Genomic DNA, 23,816 nt, shown 5'->3' with positions numbered 1-23,816 from the left:
AGGCCAAGGGTAAAAATAAATTTATAGAGTTTATGCAATTCTTATTTTTCCTTCTGGCTTTCATGAAATTTATGTTTGTGAAGGAACTTATAGGGTATTTGCTTAAAGAAGTAATATATCATCTGAGAGAAGAAGAGGAGAAAATAATATGGCAGATATTAGAGATGTTAGCATTTGAAAAAGTCTGAGAACATTTTGACTATACTGCCCAAGGTACAAATATAATTATGTTTAAAAATGAATGCATTTTGGTTTTAGGAGTTTTATAACTTGGATGGTCTGTCCTTACTGGAAGTGGTTGACTTGGTGGAGACAACTCGGGATGTTGTAGATGATGTGTGGAGACAGACAGAACATGATCATTATCCTGAGTCACGAATGTTACATCTCTTAGATATTATAGGTACTAGTAAAGAAATAAACTTTTGCAATTTTGGAAGCCTGACTTATTTTGTTTTCTGTTTTTTCCAAAAATGTTCCTTAATACAATAATTGTTGCTTAAAGTAACTCTTAGAGCAAATCATATAGGATTATTTAAGTAGATATTTGTAAATAATTGGTTAATTTAAATCATAGTATCAGATTCTTTGACTATAATATAACTAAATTAACATAGATTTTTCGTCCCTATCTGTGTATTAATTTAGACTTTATTTTGTAATGAACTGGAAAGTTTAATATACATTGGGTTATCTGTCGACATTAAAAATACATATACTTTTTGACCCAGAATATACCTTTCTCATTGTTATCCTAAGAAAATGTTAGACAAGTATGTAAATGTGTATATAAAAGGATATTTATTACAGCATTGTTTATAAAATGAGAGTAGAAACAAATAACAATTGAGAATTGGTCATGTAATGCTATATCCATACTGTGGGCTCTGCAGCCTTTAAAAAATGTGTATATATTTCTGTACTTCAAAGATATGTGTGATATATTGAAAGATGCAGAAATACAAATATGTGTGTGCATGTGTGTTTTTAAAAAATATTTGTTATTAACAGTGCCCGTCTAAAAGTGTGGATGTGGTATTTCATAGATCCTTGGTTTGCTAATTTGTGTATTATTTTAATTTTGTAAAAAGCATATATTTCATAATTATTTGGTAAAAAGATATGTTCATTAAAAAGTTTGTTTTACGTTTTATTAGGTGGCTCCTTTGGAAGATTTGTTCAGAAAAAGTTGGGAACTTTGAACCTATGGGAAGATCCTTATTATCTTGTGAAGGAAAATATGAAAGCTGGGATTTCAATATGTGAACAGTGGGTGACTGCCTGTAGTCATCTAACAGGTCAGGTGTGGCAGCGCTATGTACCTCATCTGTGGAAAAATGAAAAATATTTTCCTGAAACACTTGACAAACTTGGCAAGCGCCTTGAAGAGGTATATTTGATCATTTGGATCTTTGTTTTTAAGTGTGAAGTAGGTCCTCACTTGTTTGAGAATGTGTTTTATAATTAATAAGAACTACACATCTGATAGAACTTGTTTAAACTTTTGGGAGAGAATAAGAGGTAAAGTTCATATGAGATGACTTATGAAGTTGTGTGGTACAGTACCAGGTGCCCAGTGGGTACTAAGTGCTGGTTTCCGCTTCCTTTCTTTTTTTTGGTTTGTGGCTATTCAGTTTGTAAGTTGTGAACTTTTATTTTGTTCTTTGTTGTAAAAAGACAGTCAACCCAGTTGTCTAGGTGTGGAAGCTCTCAGACTTTCTCTTGGCTATTGAAATTTTTACAGGCGGAGACAGCTTTTCAGGGAGTACTCAGTGGAAATATTTGAAACAGCTGCTTAATTTATATAAGTTATGAGTTTCAGTATAGAACTTAGATGTTTAGCTTGAAGGGGCAGGCAAAATGAGAATATGTGAAGATTGCAAAGTGACTTTTTCCCTTTGGGCTTAAGGGAACCATTGTTCTTGTAATTTTTTTTTTTTTTTGGCCATGCTGTGCAGTTTGGGGTATCTTAGTTCCCAGACCAGGGACTGAACCTAGGCCCAGGCAGTGAAAGCGCTGAGTCCTAACCACTGGACCAACAGGGAATTCCTGTTGTTGTGTTTTTAAACCTTTTCATTATGATAAATTTCAAACATACACAAAAGTAACATAGTACAGTGGATGTCAGTGTATCCATCACTCAGTTTCAGCAGCCACTGACAATGTTCAGTTCCTGTTCCATCTTTGTTTCCCCTGCTTTCTGTTTTTTTGCTGGAGTATTTTTAAAGCCAGTCCAAGAAATCGTATACTTTTACCCTTAAATCATAATCATAATACCAATATCACCCCCAACAAAATGACAATAATTTTGTAATATCATTATGTATCTAATCAATATTCAAGTTTCCTGATTGTCTCAGAAATTTTTTTAGTTACTAAATGTTGGTTTACTTGAACCAGGTTGCTTCATAAGCAGTACTATATACATTAGAGGAGGCAGGTAATGTCTGGTTTTCCCACTTTCATTAGAGGAGGCAGGTATGTTCTTATACATTAGAGGAGGCAGGTAATGTCTGGTTTTCCCACTTTCATGAGTTAAGTTTGATCTGTGGGTTCATGTATGATTAGCCTGATCCATCTGTTATAATGCTCTTCATCAGCTTTTTCTGAATGATTTATCATGAGGAGTTGGAAAATGATGATTTTTTAATTCTGTTGTTCTTTGTGCATTTATTAGTGATGTTGGAAGAACATGTCTTCATCAGTTTTTTAGTGACCCTGAAATATGGTTTGTATAGGAATGGTAGTATAGACAATTAGTTTTTATTTATCATTTTTAGTACAATGAACAATAAGTTAGTATCAGTAAGTTCCATAGGCAATCAATGAAATGTTTTTTAAATAGTATCATTATGAACCTGTGAGTTTTTATATTTTATGAGTTTCAACCCATTGTAGTTTTTATCGTAGTTATTTATTTATTTTTGTATCGTAGTTATTATAACTATATTCAAATTGTCCTATCTTTGGACAGTGAGTACCCCTTTACATTGGCTCTGTGTCATTTTTGACATTAATCCAGTATTTCTTTGATAACTTCCTTACATTCTGGCCCCTCAAAATGTACTGGCCCATCTACATTTTCTGTTTCATACCTGGAATTAGGCATTTCTCCAAAGATCCTGGTTCTTATTAGTGGAAAATGGTATTTAACAACAACAATCTGGTTGAAGAAGTGGTAAATGTTATTTAATTATCAGTGCTTTTAGGCTGTCTCAGTAGACAGCATTGTTAAATTGGTACTTTTGTTTTTATCAAGAGAAAAATAAATCATGAGTTTGTTCTGATATTTTCAACTCAAATGGAAGATTATAGCATTTTTACTTAGCCTTTTTGATTACCTTTTGATGGTTGGTAGAAATTTTAAATACAAAATGAAATAAATTGTTTTCCAACTGTTCATAGATTATACATAATGGAGTTGTTAACATATTGTTTCATTATTAGAAGTGCAATTTAAGGCAGAATAATGGAAATCAGAAGTTTTTACTATAGTAAGGAGGAGAGACTCTAAAACTTTACCTAAATGAGCTTTAAACATAGTTTAAAAATATTTAGATTTTGTATATGTTAACTAGATTTGAGCACACTGATTGATAGTAGTGTGTGATACGGTATGTCTTTGAGTATCACTTTGATTATTGATGAGTAGTAATTACCAAAATTACAGTTCAGATTTATTGTTCATTTCAGAGAACCTAGGTTAAAGAAATTCTTGCCCAATATCTTTAGATTTTAGACTATTTGTGCTGATGTATTGATTTAAATAAATTTGTTGTTTTAATATTTTATGTTTTAGGTCTTGGCTCTTAGAACAATTCATGAGAAACTTCTCTATTTTTCACCTGCCAGTGATGAGAAAATCATATGCCTGGCTCGAGTATTTGAACCTTTTACTGGCCTGAATCCTGTGCAGTATAATCCATATACTGAGGTTGAATATATATGTGTTTGTCTATATAATTTCCTGTTTGTGTTGTTCTTTTTAAAGGCCGATTTAAAAAATATTAAAGTCTAACAATATTGTTAATTTGTTTAGCCTTTATGGAAAGCTGCAGTGTCTCAATATGAAAAAATTATTGCACCTGTGGAACAAAAAATAGCAGGAAAATTAAAAAATTATATTTCAGAAATTCAGGATAGTCCACAGCAGGTAAAATATTGAAATATTTAACTTTTAATATTTCCCTTAAGCTGTTTGAGGAGATACTCATGTTTTTACCTAGTTGATTCACTTGGGATGAACATATACTTATTTGTTTCATATTAGCTTCTTCAAGCATTTCTGAAATATAAAGAGTTGGTGAAGCGTCCAACCATAAGCAAAGAATTGATGCTAGAAAGAGAAACTTTACTGGCAAGACTTATGGACTCAGTTAAAGGTAAAAGTTTATCAGACATTATAGTGTTTGCTTGAAAAAGTATTTTTGTAGATTACTTTTTCCTTTGTTGTATACCGCTTAGGATTAAGATATTATATTTTATGACATCTGTATGTTGAAGATTAATTTACTATTTCTGTAATAAATGACAGATTTCTTGAATTAACTGGTTATTTTCTCTCTCACTTGATGTGTGGTGAGGTCCCTGAGAGTAAAGGACCAACTGTTACTATTTTTCTATTCACAGTATTTGGCATAGTGTTTGGTACATGGAAGGCATTTAGGAAATCTTTGCTGAATGTGTGTAATCATTTATTCTATTTAAATTTTATAGACTTTCGATTAGATTTTGAAAACCGATGCCGTGGAATTCCTGGTGACGCATCTGGACCACTTTCTGGGAAAAACCTTTCAGAAGTTGTCAATAATATAGTTTGGGTTCGTCAGTTGGAACTGAAGGTATTAGTTTTAATAAATGTTGAAGAATACTAATTGTAAAATGTGCTAAATTAATGTAGAAGGCACTCTAGAACTGTAGTGAAAACATTAAGAAAACATTCTCTGTTTTCTTTGGCATTTTCGTCTAATTTTCATGTGGAAATGTAGAACTCTGAAAAAGTGAAAAGTATGAAAAATATATAATTTTCAAAGGATTTTTAAATTCTTTGAAGTGTATCTTTGTAGAATTTTGGTACGTACAAAGTCTATCTGCAAGTATGTTTATGTAAATAAATCATCCTACGTTGAAAGGAAGTTAAAGGAATGGTGAAAAGTAATTATGGTATTGCCTAAGGTAGTGGCAGCAATTTATAGAATTAAAAGACTATTATTTTAATATTATCAAAGCTGATCTAAGAATCTTATGTGCTTACTAATTAGTATGTGGTACAATACCTTGCATTCGACTCATGTAATAAATATTAATTGGTTTTAATGTATGATTAAGAGCAAGCAAATATAGAGTGTTATAAAGGCTAGCATATTTGAGAGTTCTGTTTATTCAAGTTTATATTTTGATGTTTTTTCTGTAATATTCTGCCTAACTTTGTTAGTCAGCTTTCCAAGTTGCGACAATGTTCTTTGTATACTTGTGGAGGAAAGGCATTTCTCTTCTTTAATTGGCATCCAAATTGGCCTAATTATTGTTTGAGCTCTTAACCACAGCATTTAATAAAGGGCTCAAATTATTGCATAACATATTTAGGAGTATTGCTGAATTCTTGGAGTTTCACCTGAATTTCCCTTATTGTACCCTTCAAATTATGCCTTGTATGTGTTATCTTCTGTGTTTTGCTATTCTGAGGTTGTATAGTTCAGAAGCAAAGTAGGGGTTGATATTCCTAAATTCACTGGCAAATCTTCTATTTTACTGTTTACAGATGAATGGGAAAATAATTTCTGAATCACAGAACAGAGAAGAGAGCTGATTTTATGCTAATTTTGTTAGAATTTAAATAATAAATATTCTTGTAATTTGGCTTTTTAAGGTGGATGATACTATCAAGATTGCAGAGGCTCTTTTATCTGACTTGTCAGGATTTCGATCTTTCCATCGAAGTGCTGAAGATCTCTTAGACCAGTTTAAACTATATGAACAAGAACAATTTGATGATTGGTCCAGGGATATTCAATCTGGCTTGTCTGATTCCAAATCCGGTTTGTGGTAAGTATAAGTATACTAAACAGTGAAATCTACACAAGAATCTTTTTTCTTGTGTTATTAATCCAAATGACAAGATGTAATTAATCATCTCTACTCCTCTCTCCTTTCTCCAAACTTGCTGCTGCTTTTAGAATTTTTTTTTTTTGTTTAGGTTTTGATGATCAACTTTTAAGTCATTAAGGTTGGAAACTGTGACTGCCTTCCTTTTGCTTCTCATATCTATTCCCCAGAACTGCAGATTCTTATTTTGGAATTAGGTTTTCATGCTCCCATGGTTTTTTGTTACTGGTATACATATGTTTTCCTACCTTTTTACGTTAATATTATATACCCCCCCATACATATTGTAAACTAAAATTTTGTTATTTTTAAGCTCCTTGAGATGAAGAATATTTCTTCATGTTGTCCAACGTAATAAGGATTTGGTAAATATTTATTAAGCTATATTGAATGTAATTTAATAGGTTACCCTAATTATTCCAATGGGTATTTAAAATGGATGGCCTAGAAAAACCATTGTTTATTTGTTCAGGTCAACTTTCCCCATTATATTATTGTCTGTAGTTTTAGAAACTTACCATGTTTTAGTTTTTAGAAACTTGTTACTTTTTAAAAGTAACTTTGGCCATAATATGAAATTCTGTTTGTTTTCCCTATACTGCTGCAATGAATAATTAGGCCCAAAGTGGTAGCTTCCTAAACTGAATGAATAATTTTTTTTCTTTTATCTTGCATTTTGGTTTTGGAAGAAGAATGAAAGAACCAAAGGTGATAAAGCATAATGATTATAACTTTATGTCATTTAACTCTTTCCCTTTCTACCCTGAGCCTAAAATATTAGAGATGATCCCCCCCACCCCCAAAAAAAAGTAAAGAGTTCTTTAGTCAATTAATTTTGGAGAATTTGCACGTTTATCACTACGGCTCTGGTGGAGATCCACTGTGTAAGATGGAGTACCAAAAGGACTGAGATCTGCAGTAAAAAAGCCTGTTTAACTTTATTCAACCTATTTTTTTCTCATTTGGTGATGAAACTTCTGACTCTCACTTTTTTTTGGGTAAAACCCATCATTGTCGCATAGAATCAAGTGTGTTTTGGAACATATTTCAGGATATGCTGGTAGGTAGAAACTAATTTTGAATATTGGTTTCAAATAAAGGCAAAAAGTGTCACTGTTACAATTTTCTGATAGGCTTTATGTTCTTATAGGACAGTTTGGGCTAAATTATTATTTTAAGACATTTTAAAGTATCTGCTTTTTATTATGCTTTGTTTTATGCGTTATTAAGTAGCCTGAATAGATTTGTTCTTTGCTTTTCAGTAACTTACTTTCTAAGACCTGCAAGTTCTCCTAATTTTGAAAGTGATTTGAAAGAAAGCATTATATAAACATGATCCTGAAAGAAGGGTCATGAAAACATAATGCTTTTAATTTCCCTCAGCATTTTCACAGTCCGTGGAGACTTGAGTGCCCCAATGTAAAATTTGCTATTGTGGCTTTTAGAAGAAACACAGAGAAAAGACAGTCTTTACATAGTGAAATGAAGAGTAGAAGAATGAAACATTTGAATATCTCTACTCCTAGTATTTTGATGTTATTTGTTATTGATCCTTTAATGAGAGTCTTAAAGAACCAAGAGGCTGACTAAAAATCTAAGATACCTTTTTAGAAAATGAATAAAAACCTTTTCTCTTTATGATGGATTTGATGTCTATTTTGAGTCTTAGCTGAAGGTTAAGATATTGATTTTTCTGACTTCAAAAGAAGTTGAAGCTGCTTGGTTGAAATATTGATACGATGGTATATTTTGGATATTGTAGTTTGTTATCAAGATCTGAATTGTGAAATACTGTGTGAAAAAAATATAACTTGAAAACTATAATTAAAATCTTACTTTTACTTTGAGTTAATAGTTTTTACAACTTTTCTGTAAGTATAAAATTATGTTTTTCATCAGTCAAAAGAGTGAGAACATGAAATTTAAAAAGTTATTTATTTTGTATTGTAGTATTGAGGCTAATAGTCAAATTATGGAGTTGGATCCTAATGATGGATCATTAAAAGTGCATTATTCCGATCGGTTGGTGATTCTTCTGAGAGAAGTTCGTCAGCTTTCTGCACTTGGCTTTGTTATTCCTGCCAAAATACAGCAAGTTGCAAACATTGCACAGAAATTCTGCAAGCAAGCAATTATTCTGAAACAAGTAAGAAATGATATTTTTGAAAACATGGCTATTCTGAGTTCATTACATTAGAGTATTTTAAGGGCTTTGCTTTCTGCTTTTGATTTTGTTAGGCTAATAGAATAGCACCATTAAGTCTTGTGAAGTTACAGTTTGCTAAATGACTGCATTACAAAATTTGCTTTGTAATCCCCTATATGGGACTTTTATTAATTTGAGGTATTACTGTTACTGCTTTTCATTCTAAAAGCATTTAGAAAAATAGAATATTATTTTCTCTTTTTTTCTTCTTTTATGTTACTAGCATGGATCTTAAAGGGCTTTCTAATTAAGGGTCCTTTGTCTGCCTTCTAGGGGCAGATTCTTAGAAAATTACCGAGCTGATGGACTGGTCTTTGTTTTTGGTCATTTCCTTGGTCTACCTGAAGCACACTGCCATCAAATCATTTACCTGTTTAAAACCAACTATTATTACCTCATTGTCTCTCTCCTTAGCATGTATACAAGACCCTTCTTAATCATACCCTAGCTGACCTTACTGATTGTGGCCTTCACTCCCTATACTCTTCCCTCTCATGTTGCACCCTGTGCTTTAGTAATATGAAACTTGGCTCTTCTCTGAACTTGTCATTATGCACTGATACCTGTTCCCTCTGATTGAAGAACTTCAAGTTATCCTTTAATTCCCAACTCAAAAGTCACTTTAATTGTTGTGTCTTCTTTTAATTGATTGTTCCTTATTTTGTGTGCAGTGTGCAAATCACTCTTAGAACACTTTTATGTAGTATTGGAGTTTTATATTTTTTCTCTCATTTGATTAATAGATCTTAGAGGGCAAGAACAGTATCTTGTGTGTATTTGGTTTCTCACTCTTTCATCCAACAAAGGTTCTTTGAGCACTTGTACTGCCAGGCACAGTGTAGTGAGGATATAAAAATGAATATATTACTGTCACACTCTGGTACAGGGTTTCTCAGCCGTGGTACTTTTGGACCACTTCTTTTTTGTGGGGGGTGTCCTGTGCATTGTAGGATGTTTAGCGGCATCCCTGGCCAGTAGCACCTACCTAGTCCTGACAATCAAAAATATCTCCAGACATTGCCAAATGTCCCCTTGGGTGCAAATCAGCCATGGTTGAGAACCACTGGTCTAATGGGAGAAAGCAAACTAAACATCGAGTTCTCATTAAATATCAGGGCTTCTGGTAGATACTGTATTTATGTTATTTCAATTACCCCCACCCCCATTTTTCACTGATCTAATTGGGGATCAGATTTGTAACATAGTTTTCCCAGTACTACACAGCTAGTAAGTTATGAAGTTAGGATTTAATACCAAGTCTCCCTGACTCCAAAGCCCATATTTATTCCATTATAATTCATATAGTGATGACAGATAGTGAACAAGTAGACACAGTGTTTAATGAATACTGTATTATAGGTAGATGTTCAGAAAGTCCTGTGAAAGCATAGAGGTGGGAATTTTCAATTATTTTCCTGGGTAGGGTAGAGATGGTATCAGATAAATCTTTACAGAGGAATGATGTTTAATGTGAGTTTGAAAGAGTATACCTATGTTTTCTCAAGAGCACAAGGTAGTGTGAGTGATCATTTCAGATAGAGGGACTATATATTCCAAAGCAGAGAGGCTTGCTGACTTCTCTATCCTAAGTATTTAGTCTAACAAAATAAAAGCTCAAAAGATGTTTGAATGGTCATATAGTATTTATATTTACCCCTGAAAGATCAACTGGGAGAATCTATTGTGTATACCTTTACTTATGAGCACACATTTAGCTAGAGTGGGGGGTATGAAGTAGGATATTGGATAGAAAACAGTATGGCCAGATTGCTGTAATTTTATATATTATTTTGCTTCTAGTTTTCCTGATGGGGCTTTTTCTGGGACTACTATTATGGCACAGAACAAATAGAGTGGTTATTCCCCACGAAATAAAGTATATTTTTATGCATACTAGTGGAAAGAAGTGACTTGCTATAAAATTAGTTAAGAAACATTTTTTAAGCACCTACTCTGTGCCAAGAAGTTTTGACATGCTAAGGGTACAAAAATTAAGACAGTCTTCTTAAAGTCCTTAATTAAACTCATTCCACGGTGTCCACTTGGTCTTCTTCCCTGAACCTGTCCTTTTTCCCTGACAGAGCTGGCATTGTCCTCTTTTGTCCACCATGGTACCTTGTAGGTATCCCTATTTTTTGATTCATTGATTAATTCAACAAACGTTTACTGAGTGACACTATTACGGGACATAGATAGCAAATGCATGAATAATACAGTGTTAGGTAGTGATAAGCACATATTTGAAGAAAAAGAAAACAGTAATAGGACTGTGATAAATGCTGCTATTTTATACAGAATGGCCAGGGGAGACCTTAATGAAAATGTAATATTTGAGAAGAGACATGGCAAAATGAGCGAAAGAACCATGCAGATATCTGGAGGAAGACTGTTGCAGGCAGAGGGAATGAATGACTTTCAGAGTTTCTTAGGGAAGACTCTAGAGTTAGGGAAACAGCAAGGAGGCCAATTTCACTGCAGTGCAATTAGGGAGGGGTTTGTGTGGGGCTAAAGACCAGTTTATGTATAATGTGCCAAGGTAAGGATTTTAGATTTGGATTTCATTCTTAAGTGTGTTGGGAAACCATTGGAAGGTTTCAGGTAAGAATTTTAGGATTTTACATTTTATTCTCAAATATTTTGGGGAATCATTTGAAAGTTTTGAATAGGCTAAAGGTATGATATGATTTATGTTTAAGAAAAGACTATTCTGGCTACTTTGAATGCTTTGAATAGACCATAGGGCCACAGTTGGAAACAGACCAGTTCAGATACTGTTGCACTGGTCTTGCCAGGAGATGAGGGTGCTTGAATTGGGGTGGAATTGATGGAGGTAGGTGAAGTGGTTGAATTCAATATATGTTTTGAAGGTATAGTCAATAGACTTCTACTGGTGTGGGATGTGAGGGAAGAGTTAAGGACAACTCAAAGATTTTTTTTGGTCTGAGAAATGGATAAATCATTGTGTTATATACTGACGAAGGAACAGGTTCTTAGAGTTGCAAGAATAAGTTCAGTTTTTTAGCACTTTAACATGCTTTACTGGTTTCCTCTGTGTTCCCTATGAGACTGTGAACTTCTTGATTCCAGAGACTAGGTTTTATAGTCTTTGTTTAATCACCCACCAGAACATGACTTGGCAAGCATACACTTGCTGCTCTTGTATGTTAATACATGCGTAAGTGCTCTATTGGAGATGAAAAACTAATTTTTTGCTAAATTTTATAATTGAGAAGAGTTAATATTTCCATTCAAATAATTAAAAATGAAAAATTTTAAATTAAGTTGCTATTTATTATTAATCGTTCCTAATTGGAATTTTACTTTGTAGGTGGCACATTTTTACAATTCTATCGATCAACAAATGATTCAAAGTCAGAGACCAATGATGTTACAATCTGCCTTAGCGTTTGAACAGATAATTAAGGTAAATGGACTTTTTATGCTATTATAATTAGATTTTACATGTGAAGTGTTTCTTATTTCTTAGTTTTTTCGTATACCCTTCAGCTTAACACAGCCATTGATCTAAGGCTTTATTTTGCTCCCCAGTGACTTCCTTCAGTCTTAACAAGTAACATTTTTTACAACTATAGATTTAAACAGTTATAATGTTTCACATATTTTTGTGCTGATTTTGATCAATTGAATTTATATATATATATATTTATATATATATAGTACAGTAAGTCCCCTACCTATGAACCTTCAAGTTGCGAACTTTCAAAGATGTGAAGGTGCATTCCATCAACATCAGGCATGAGTGAAACTGCAGCTTGCCTTCCGACTCCTGTTGCTGACAATCCTTCAGCTGTACCATCTTCCACCCATTCTCCCTCCTCCAGTCAGTAACTCTTCTTGCCTGTTCACTTGATGCCAACCCCTTTATGCCAGCTGTTGTACTGTACTACTGTACTTTTCAAGGTACTATACTGCTAAGATTAAAAATGTTTTAATTTTTTGTGTCTGTTTGTTTTTTATGTATTATTTGTGTGAAAAGTATTAAAAACCTATTACAGTACAGTACAATATAGCCGATTGTGTTAATTGGGTACCTAGGCTAACTTTGTTGGATTTGCAAACGAATTGGACTTACGAACGTGCTCTCGGAATGGAACTTGTTCATATGTAGGGGACTTACTGTATACAAACTTGTATGCTATTATATTTACTTATTCACTGAAGTGCGAGGTTCTTATATATAAGACTCTTTAGTGCTTTTCCATCATCTCCTGATTTTATAATTTAAGTTTTATTTGCTCTTTATCTATGCTTATTTAAATATCCACACATATGAAATTAGGAAAACCCACACTAGTTTTTAAACTGTTAGTATGTGACTGCTCACTTTTTTTTTTTTTTAATAAATTTATTTATTTATTTATTTTGGCTGTGTTGGGTCTCCGTTGCTGCGCGCGGGCTTTCTCTAGTTGCGGCGAGAAGGGGCTGCTCTTTGTTGCGGTGCGCGGGTTTCTCACTGCGGTGGCTTCTCCTGTTGCGGAGCACGGGATCTAGGCACACGGGCCCCAGTAGTTGTGGCTCGCAGGCTCTAGAGCGCAGGCTCAGTAGTTGTGGTGCACGGGCTTAGATGCTCCGTGGCATGTGGGATCTTCCTGGACCAGGGCTCAAACCCGTGTCCCCTGCATTGGCAAGCGGATTCTTAACCACTGTGCCACCAGGGAAGCCCCTGCTCACTTTTTGAAATAAACATTTTTAGTCTTCACAGACAAGAAATACTTTAAAAGATAAGTAGAAGAGGGATATACCCATTAATTCTTCTTTCATTTAAAGTGGATAGCTAGTTGTGTCATGGTTCTCAAGACCACCCCCAGGTTCTGTGATTTACTAGGAGGACGTATAGGCCTCAGGGTATAGTTGTACTCACAGATGATTTACTTATGATTTATTGCAGTGAGAGGATGCAAAGCAAAATCAGCAAAGGGAAAGGTACATGGGGTGAAGTCCTGGGGAAACCAGGTGCAAGCTTTCAAGAGTCCTTTCCCACCGGAATCACCCAGGGCATGTTTAATTTCTCCAGCAAGAAGTAACACATGTGAAATATTGCTTTACTAGGAAAGATCATTAGCAACTCATTGCCCAGGCTTTTATTGGGGACTGGTCATGTAGGTATCTTCTGCCTTAATATGTACCAAAATTCCAGATTCCCAGAAGACAGTCAAGTGTTCAGCATAAACCATATTGTTTAGGTACAGTGAGCCACTCTTAAAAATTAGAGTGGTGGGAACTCTTTCAAAATCCAAGTTCTCAGATGCCAGCTAATGGCCAATCTTTTAAGCAGACCTTTTAAGGGATAGCAGTCAGACCTGCTAAGTTAACTTTTTAATGCACACTAGTTCTCAGGCTTAAAATTTACTAGAAGTTATGTAATTCATATTATAGATGTTATTAAAAATTTTTTCTTATAGACAAAGCTCAATATGAGTTTATGATGGAAAGTTTCAAAAATATAGGTAAACAAAAAGAACAAATGTTTTATGATTGTACTACCAAGAGTTGGCCATTCTTAAGTGTATATATCTTTTTAAACTTTTTTTCTGTGCATATTTACAAGTGTACTTTTTGAAAATGGGATAATACTTTATTATTTTTAAACTTTTCACCTAATAGATAATGTTTTAAATCAGAGTGTTCAGAGCCCTTTCTTCTCTAATAAACGTATTCAAAATTACATCTATTGATATTTCTAAAGAGGAAGCTTATTTTGAGAAATTGGGTTGCGAGTAGTAAATAATTATATTTAGCATATGTTAAATGAGACATAGTAGGGGACAAAAACTAAGATAGGAGGAGAAGGAACACTAATGTTCTTAATACTCCCCTGGCCACTCTATATTGGAGAGCAGGAACTCTAATTTATTTATTTTTATACTCTAGTAATACGACAGTAAGTAGTGTGTAGTAATTATTCAGTAAATACTTTTGAACTGATTCACAGAGTATTCTATTGAATTTATTATAATTGTTTAGTTTCATTCATTCATCAGCTGTTTATTGAGGGTCACTATATGCCAGAGACTTGCTATGCCTTAATATTTACCAGTTCAAGTGAAGTATAGAAACCTTACTTGTAGTTAGGTCTCTTTTCCCTATTCACTTTTATATATTTGTCTTAAATATTTAGTATCCTTTACATACATAAAACACTGCATCAGATGGGGTTTGCTTCAATCATCAAATATGATTTAAGAAACTCATGAGAAGGATAGTTTATTTTTTATTTACATTTTCCACATCCCAATGTTCTTTTATCCTTTCTAAAGTTCCATGCTTTTTAAAAAAAATCATTTCCTTCTTATTGAGAAAACTTCCTTTAGCCATAGTTTTAAGAGTAGGTTTGCTAGTGACAAATTCTCTTAGTTTTTGTTTGAGAATGTTTTTATTTTCCCTCATTCCTGAAGGATATTTTCACCAGATATATAATTCATGGTTGACAGTTGTTTTCTATTCTTTTCTTTTTTCTTTTTTTTAGAGAAATTGTTTCTAAGTTACTTTATTTTATTTTTTTAATGTTTTATTTATTTTATTTTATTTATTTATTTTTGGCTGCATTGGGTTTTCCTTGCTGCACATGGGCTTTCTTCTAGTTGCGGCGAGTGGGGGCTGCTCTTTGTTGCAGTGCGTGAGCTTCTCATTGCGGTGGCTTCTCTTGTTACGGAGCACGGGCTCTAGGCTCACGGGCTTCATTAGTTGTGGCTCGTGGGCTCTAGAGCGCAGGGTCAGTAGTTGTGGTGCATGGGCTTAGTTGCTCCGCGGCATGTGGGATCTTCCCGGACCAGGGCTCGAACACGGGTCCCCTGCATTGGCAGGCAGATTCTTAACCACTGCACCACCAGGGAAGCCCGACAGTTGTTTTCTTTTAACACTTTAAAATGTTGTTCCACTTCCTCCTGGCCCTCATGGTTTCAGCTGAGAAATCCACTGCCATGCAAATTTGCATTCCTTTCTAAGTGATGCGTTGTTTCTCTCTGAAACAGTGAAGTACAGCTTGAGGACAGGGTGAGTGTATATGTTAAAATTTCTGCTGGGCTCTGCAGATACCATCCTGACAAAAATGGAACACTGACTTGCACTGCTTCCTTTTCAGATGAGTGGAGTTGAAGTTTAGTGCCCCCTTTTCCCCTACTGACACCTTCCCATGAAAGTGGGACTCCAATTGGCAGTGTCTTGTTGCCTCCAAGTAGAGTGTAAGCCTAGCTCCCTTCTAAGCTCTATTGACATGATTTGGAGGATGTGGAGGGCTGATTCACACTGCTCTGTTGCAGCATAATGGGGGTAGAGGCTCAGCTCTCTGTTAAGCCCCACTGACATAAGCAGGGGATGGAAGATCAGCTCACTTCCTGATCCCAATGAAACTGAAGAAGGGGATGGGTTTCAATTGGTGTTGAATTGGAGTAGGGTGGTTATTGCTAAAAAGGTTTTCTGTCATTAGGCCACTGTTTTCCTGGTCCTGTGGATAAAGGGAACAGGCTTCTTCTGGAGGTTTTTTGTCTGTCTCTGGGGGTGGTTCCAGGTTGGAGACTTCTCCAGCATCCTGTCCGGGATATGAGGGAGACATTAAGGAAACCCAGGTGTGTTGTTCCTCAATTCCCAAGGTTTCTAGGCTGTCCACCTCCTTATTTCTATCTTTTAGTCTTCCTATGCTTGTTTGTTGTGTTATGTCCAGGGTGTTTTAGTTGTAAGAGGGAGAACTTGGAAGGAATGGGGCTACTCAATTCTGGGCAGAATGCCTTATCATTTATAAAATGGAAAAAACTATTGTGTGCTCTTTTATTGCAGGTCAATGTTAGTGATAATTGGACTAATGCTGTAGAATATTGAATCTTTTCAAAAAAAGAAATGTGTTAAATACTAAATGTCATTTGTTGAACCTTAGAATTCAAAAGCAGGAAGAGGGGGAAAGTCACAAGTTACTTGGGATAATCCTAAAGAATTAGAAGGCTACATCCAAAAACTCCAAAATGCTGCTGAACGACTTGCCACTGAAAATAGAAGACTGAGAAAATGGCACATTACATTTTGTGAAAAGGTATACTTTATTTATAAAATTTAATAAGCTGTGAATAGTATTATTTAAAAAATAATTAGTTTATAATTTTAAATAACTTCCTATTTGGAAATAATTTGAGACTTAAAGTTGCAAAAATAGTTTAAAGAGTTCACATTTGCCCTTCACCCAGTTTACCCTATTGTCACCAACTTATGTAACCATAGTACATTTATCAAAACTAGGAAATGAACTGTTTTGAATTTTATAACTTTTTCCACTGATGTCCTTTTTCTTTTTGAGTGTCCAATCCAGGATCCCACCTTGTATTTAAATGTTGAGGCTCTGTAGTCTCCTACTCCTCAGTCTTACCTTGTTTTTCATGACCTTGATACTTTTGATGAGTACTGGTCAGTTATTTTGTAATGTCTCTTGATTTGGTTTTGTATGATGCTTTCTCATTTTAGATTGAGATTATACAATTTTGGTAGGAATACCACAGAAGTGGTATTTTGCCTTTCTCAGTACATTGATTAGGTATTGATATGTCTTATTATAGGTTGAGTTAACCTTTATCACTTGGGTAAGGTGGTGCCTGTCAAGATTTTCTACTGAAATTATTATGTTCTAATTTTTAATAGGTGGTAGTTCTTATGAACATTGATTTGCTTCGGCAGCAACAGCGGTGGAAAGATGGATTACAAGAATTAAGGACTGGCTTAGCAAGTGTAGAAGCACAGGTAAAGTGTGTTTTACTTTGTGTCTACACTTTGAAATATGACCTTTTCAGAATGTGAATATATGAATTGATGAAAAGTTCATAAAGGTTATCTGTAAATCTTTACTAATGAATTCCTCATAAATTTAGAATTTGACTGAATTATATATAAAGACCATAAATTAGCAATGCATTTACATTTAAAAATATGTTTCTGAAAAAAAAAATAAATAAATAAAATAAAAATATGTTTCTGTTTGTCTTACGGAATGCCAGATCCCTCAATTTAGACTTTGTAAATAGTTTCTCTGATGCGGTGCTTAAATATCTATCATTTGTTAGTTTTCTTTTAGGTGATTGTTACGTCTGTTGTGACAAAGTTAAGTTTAGGCAGAAACCTAATGATTGAAATAACTCTGTTTCAGAATTTTTTCTTCTTTTTGGGTAAAATGTCAGTTCCACATGCATTTTTATATGAGATGATCTGTACAAAAGTAGTTAGCACAGAGTCTACCTAGTAGGTGGTAAAGGGATCTTAGTGGAATATGAGGTAAGTATCTTAAACATTTACATATATTTTTCAGGTCTTAGAACTTTAAGAAAAAAATAAAAATTAAAGTATTAGAATTGATATGTTTATGGTTATGTGGAAGCAAAAAAGTATGTAAACTATACTGTGCATTCTTGTATTTTAAATTTATCATGTTTTTAAATGTGCAATGGATTATTTAGGGAGTGAAGGGAATAGAAGAGTTATACTTGATGGGAATTTTTGAAAAAGGACTAAGAAATTTACAAAATAAACTATTGTTCCTGTTGTTGTTATTGTTTTAATAGGATCATAAAGTCCATATGTAAAATGCATTTACTATTAACTTGATTTTTAAAATTTTTCTGATCTTTTTGTGTACTATTTATAAGCATGAAGATTAGAGATTTTCATATTTGACTTTATATATGCAAGTAGCAATTAAGGAATTACATGTTGTAAGATATTTAAGATGAGGGTTTTTTTGTTTATAATTTTACCAAATGTGATATGAAAGCATTAAATGAAAACCCATTCTACCACCTAATTATTAAATAAAAAATGTGAATATAACACATTAGGGATTCCAAGCAAGTGACATGCATGCGTGGAAACAGCACTGGAATCATCAACTGTACAAAGCTCTGGAACATCAGTATCAGATGGGCTTAGAAGCACTTAATGAGAATCTGCCAGAAATAAATATAGACTTAACATACAAGTAAGATTTTTAAAACCCAATTTAATTTTCAATCTATAATTTTCCAGTAATTTATATGTTAAAGTTATTTATTTGCTTTCAGACAAGGACGATTACAATTCAAGCCTCCTTTTGAAGAAATTCGAGCTAAATATTATAGAGAAATGAAGAGATTCATCGGCATTCCTAATCAGTTTAAGGGAGTGGGTGACGCAGGAGATGAATCTATTTTTTCTATTATGATTGATAGAAATGCAAGTGGATTTCTGACTATTTTCAGCAAAGCAGAAGATCTATTTAGGAGATTGTCAGCTGTTTTACATCAACATAAAGTATGGAACATGTAATTTTCTGTCCTATTGTAATATTCATCTGATTAATTGAATTAGTATTAAATGTACCAATCAACAAATTATCTTGTGTGGCATAAAGTAAAAATATGCAAACCAGAGAGCCAAAGTTTAGAATTCTTATACAATCTAGATTTATGCTATAGATGAGAAAAACGTTATCCTAAATTATTTTCTCTCTATTTGAAGATTGAGAAACTAGTTTCTTTTCTTTTTTTGAATGTTGTATCAACTTGGAATTTGACGTGACTCTGTTGTGTCATTTTTAATTCCTTTCAGGAAAATATATCCTTTTCTTTATTCTTTGGATTGAGAGCAATCCATGGAGGGAAGCCCTCAACGTTAATGAAATTGAGATGATTTAATTTCTTACTTTTGTTAAGGTGCATCATATTAACTCTCCAGAGATAAACCCCTATTGCATTTATTGCTCATTTGATTGATCCTGAGGCATATGACTGAGAATTCATCCAGTTTCTTAACTGCCACTGCAGTGCTTCTTCTGTTTTATTTTTCTGGAATTAATTGAATCTGGATACTTTCGAATTTGTTGCCTATAGTAGCTCTTGGCTTTGCAGAAGTGATTCTGTCTTTGACACGTCAAACTTGAGAAGAGAATCTAAAGAAAAGTTTTTTGCAGTCTCTTCAAAAAAGTTTTATGATCAGTATATTTTTATGTATTGTTTTCTTTTCCTGTTCATTCTTTAGGCTATGTGATAATGATTACATTTACATACTTAAACTGAAATTTACTTGAAACCTCACATTTGCCCCTTTTTATTGTTTTTAATAGTTGGACTCTAATCTTTTAAATGTTAACTTATTCTATTTTTTTAATAATATGTTTTCCATTTATACAGGAATGGATTGTAATTGGGCAAGTTGATATGGAAGCTCTAGTGGAAAAGCATCTTTCTACAGTACATGATTGGGAGAAAAATTTTAAAGCACTGAAAATAAAAGGGAAAGAAGTAGAACGACTTCCAAGGTATAATACAGAAGTTAAAGTAGTACTTATGTATCATAGCAGTTCTTGCCATGGGATAGTATGGGTACTCTTCACTTAGTGGTACTGAAGTCCAGTCATCGGTCTTACCTCCTCTAGAGCTCAGCTATGACACTTGAAACTCATCTGAGTAGAGAATTGCTGAGACTAAGAAAACCTCTTCTAGAGGTTTGGCTGGCTGAGACCTAGTTGGATAGGACAGATTGGGGGAAGAGGCTTCTCTCCAGATCTGGTGTAAGGATCTAATATTTGATGTGCATGGGCACAGTCTAAGAATGGTAAGAATCTACTACTGAGAGCATACTGGAGGACATTTGACTCCAATTTTGTATGGCTCTGCCCCCTTTCAAAATGCCCTGGGAGGCACACAAAATAGTGCTGCATCTGGGTATTGCCCTAAATGTGGAGGAGACCTTCTGAGGGGCATTTCATAACCCAGAACATCCCCCTCACTCTCTGAAATTCATATCACTGGAACCATTCTATGCAATAAGCCCTGGGAAGGAAGGGCCTTGTTTAATTGTATATATATTACCTATAAAGTATAATATCACTTTTATTAATCCATTTGTTCTTTCTTTCAATAACTATTTGGTGCTCATTTACAATATGCAAAACCTTGTCCTGTGGGAGTAGAAAGATGAAGACAGAGTTCCTGAGATGAAGTTGCTTGCTCTCTCGTAGTGCAGTAAGACAAGTATGTTTGATGATTAAGTCAAGTACACGCAGGCGTTGAGAGAGTGGGCTCTGGAGGTAGATGGCTCTTACTAGCTGCATGAGTTTGACAGTCATTTCGACCCTGTGAACCTCCATTTCCTCAGCTTTAAAGTAATTACAACTATATTATTTATCTCAGTGTTTTGAGGATTAAATGAGTAATTTGCATATAAATTAATGGTATAGGTTCTCAATAAATGCTAGTTGTTATTAATTGTTATTAATACTAGATAGACTAGTCTATACTCCATATTAGAGACTGGACTAAAGGCTATAGAGATTTACAGGATGATGACATCCCATCCATTTGTGGCAAAATAGGGGAAAGCTTCATTAAGATAGAAATACTTGAACTAGGATTTTGATGGGTAGAAATGAGAATTGGAGGTTAAAGCAGAGTCTCTCAGGAAAGGGATTTATGTACTGAAAACAGAAGTTGGTTAATTGAGAATTTGATTAGAGTTAATCTTTTATTAGGGACTAGAGGAGATATTTCTGGAAAGGGGTAGATAAAGTACAGATTTGGGAGAGTCTTACATTCTAAAACAGGGAATTTGGATGTTATTCGTGTTAGAATGATCAGTTGTTGAAGGTTTCTAAACAGAAGGGTGTTAGTACCAAAGCTATACATTAAGAATGTTAATCTGGAAATAATGAGTTGTATGGTGGAATCAAGAGATCCTGGAGGAAGAGAGGTTCGTCTGTCTTCATCCAGAAGCCCAGTAATAATTAATTGCTTCAAGTTGTTGGTATTCAAAATGTGGAGGAGGAAATATTATGAGGTATTAAGGGGTCTTACTTTTGAAGGAAGATGAGGGCTGAGGAATAGAGAAGAGACGAATGACTTGAAGGTTTGAACTTGGATGACTAAGATAATGATAGTGCCATTAATGTTACTTTGAAGTAAGGAAAAGACAGTGTTTTTGTAATGTTTGAACATGAGATTTCTCTGTTGGATACTCTCTTTGAGCCCATTTTTGTTTGACTTTATGCTGTCACCTGACTGCCCAAGACCTCTACTGCTGCTACTGCTATTTGTTTGTCCTTTTCTATAAATGGGGTTTCTATTTATACTTCACTGTCAAAGCTAAACAAAACAAAAAGAATGCCTGTCCTACATGCCATATTTCATTTTTCTCTTTCTTGCTTATAAGTTAACATGTATTCATCTAAGCTAATACACACATATATATACACACAGATAATTATTTTATGGGTACTTTTGGGAAATATGCTGTAAGATTAGAAAAGCCATATTCTGATGATGTATTTCAGATACTGTAGTAAGGATATACTTTTGGGGTAGGCCATCTATGTCCATCCCATTCTATCTATGGCTGAATGAAGCCTCAATTGCACATTAAAAATATTTTCAATTGAAAGGTGAACATTAGTCTTGTCCACAAGATTCAGTGTGTACAACTCTGCTGTAATCATATCACTTTATGTATTAATTCATTAGTAAAATATGGTATAATTTTTTTAGGTTTACCAAAATCATCTATTTTCATATATCAAATGTTAGAAATTTAGACATTTTGTGTCAGGATTTCAAAAATCAAATAACTTCATGTATAAGACAAATTGACTCTTAGGTTTTGGTGGTTAAGAACTGGAGTTTAAACCTCTCCAGTTAGTGGGTGATTGAGAATAAATAAATAAAACTTTAAGAGAAAATTGTATTTTTATAATGAAACTGTATTTAACACTTATAACTTGCTTTCTAAGAATATCACCTGGTTCTATGTTTTAAAAAGGGTCTTTCTAAATAATTTTTTTGACCAAAATTTCCAGACTTTTTTTTTACTTGATATAATTTAAGATAAATATGAGGTTTACTCAGATGAATGAGTCTGGTTCAACTTCTGTTTGTTTAGAACATTATAATTTGTATTCAGAGTACCATGCAAAGAATTAATGTTCTTAAAAATATATGCCTTTTTTCTGATTATTAAAATAGTACATTTGTTTTATAAATTTTTTAAAATATAAAAAGGCATAATGGCAATTGCTGTTAATATTTGATGTTTTGGACATATTAGTACATCTGCTTACAAAATTTGGATCATACTGTATCCTGCTATTTTTATTTAACACTAATCATTAGTATTTCACCATGTCATTATCTGGTCCTCAAAAATAATGATTTTAAATTGTATAGATATATAATAATTTATTTAGCCATTCTGATATTTAGTTTACTTCTATTTTTTCACTATTATAATTAATACTTTGAAGAAGATACCTGTATGTAAATCTTGGAGTCTGCCCTGAAAATCTCCTTAGGATAAATTCTAAAAGTGAAGTTACTAAGATAAAAGAATATATCTATTTTAAAATTATTTGATATAAGTAAATTGCCCTTGCAAAAGTTGTATTATTTTATACTCTGACCAACAGTTCTGAGAGTTCTCTATTTGCCCACGATTGAAGATATGAATTAACAATTCATTGCATTTTTGTGAATTAGATAGGTATAAAATGGTATGTTTTATTGCTTTAGTGTCTTCATAATCTATATTCACTTTCTATGTTTGTTTTATTTTCCCTATCATTATTGCTTGTACTTTGACTACAGGATAATAATTTATTTTATAAATCTTTAAATAAGTACGTTACATACTGTGACAAGTAAAGCATGTAAAAATTTAAATATATTCATGTTGATACTTTAGTAATTCATAATGTGCTGCTTTTTTTTTAAACTGATACATTGGATTATTAAAAACTGTAGTATTATAAGAAAGTCATTGTTTAATAAAAACTTCATATTAGTATGTGTAAGGCATTTTTGCTAAATGAAATCTAAATGTGCTTAAAGATCACAATAATATGTTTGGGTGATATTGTAAAATGTATTACACAAAATCATATTATAATGAGACTCTTTTCCTGTAATTAGTCTTTTTCATGTCAAAATATGTCCTTTGGCATTTTTCAGTACTGTCAAGGTAGATTGTTTAAATATTAATTGTAACCCTGTGAAGACTGTGATTGATGATCTTATCCAGAAGTTATTTGACGTGCTTGTTCTTTCTTTGAAGAAGTCCATTCAAGGTAAAGACACTTTTACATTTTTATAGTTATGAAATATGAATCTCAATGATGATTAAAATAAAAGATAATCTAGAAAGTAATATGAAATAAAATGTGCTTAAAGTAATTTTAATAAAGTAGGAAACTCCATATTCAACTCCTGAGAGGCCTAAAAATTGAAGGCATTTTTTATTATTTGCAGTGTGAGCTAGTATCAGTTTGTTGCATATGCTACTGAGAAAGGAGGTAATTCTGGTATAATGTATTTATCCTTATCTCTTCAAGTGACTACAGGCATAACTTGGAGATATTGTGGGTTTAGTTCCAGACCACTGCAATAAAGAATATTGTGATAAAGAGAGCCATGGGAATTTTTTGGTCTCCCAGTGCATATAAAAGTTATGTTTACATATACTGTAGTCTGTTAAGTGTGCAGTAAGCATTATG

At 33.4% G+C, this 23,816-nt stretch overlaps 1 protein-coding gene across 2 annotated transcripts in view; it reads left to right on the top strand.

Moving 5' to 3' along the window:
• The window catches only part of DYNC2H1 (dynein cytoplasmic 2 heavy chain 1), a 357,806-nt gene that overhangs the window by 13,356 nt on the left and 320,634 nt on the right, over positions 1-23,816 (top strand). For both annotated transcript variants that reach the window (XM_059930504.1, XM_059930505.1), the window contains exons 5-19: positions 259-403; positions 1,158-1,390; positions 3,800-3,934; positions 4,040-4,153; positions 4,271-4,382; positions 4,717-4,841; positions 5,870-6,045; positions 8,056-8,251; positions 11,640-11,735; positions 16,203-16,355; positions 16,955-17,053; positions 18,142-18,281; positions 18,364-18,592; positions 19,471-19,598; positions 23,275-23,390. In XM_059930504.1, coding sequence (XP_059786487.1) covers positions 259-403; positions 1,158-1,390; positions 3,800-3,934; positions 4,040-4,153; positions 4,271-4,382; positions 4,717-4,841; positions 5,870-6,045; positions 8,056-8,251; positions 11,640-11,735; positions 16,203-16,355; positions 16,955-17,053; positions 18,142-18,281; positions 18,364-18,592; positions 19,471-19,598; positions 23,275-23,390 — 2,197 coding nt within the window. The remainder of the gene's footprint in view (positions 1-258; positions 404-1,157; positions 1,391-3,799; positions 3,935-4,039; positions 4,154-4,270; positions 4,383-4,716; positions 4,842-5,869; positions 6,046-8,055; positions 8,252-11,639; positions 11,736-16,202; positions 16,356-16,954; positions 17,054-18,141; positions 18,282-18,363; positions 18,593-19,470; positions 19,599-23,274; positions 23,391-23,816) is intronic.

The sequence above is a fragment of the Balaenoptera ricei genome, chromosome 8 (assembly GCF_028023285.1).
Source record: "Balaenoptera ricei isolate mBalRic1 chromosome 8, mBalRic1.hap2, whole genome shotgun sequence".
Lineage (NCBI taxonomy): Eukaryota > Metazoa > Chordata > Mammalia > Artiodactyla > Balaenopteridae > Balaenoptera > Balaenoptera ricei.
The sequence above is the reverse complement of the archived record's forward strand: the minus strand, read 5'-3'. Positions and strand labels throughout refer to the sequence as shown.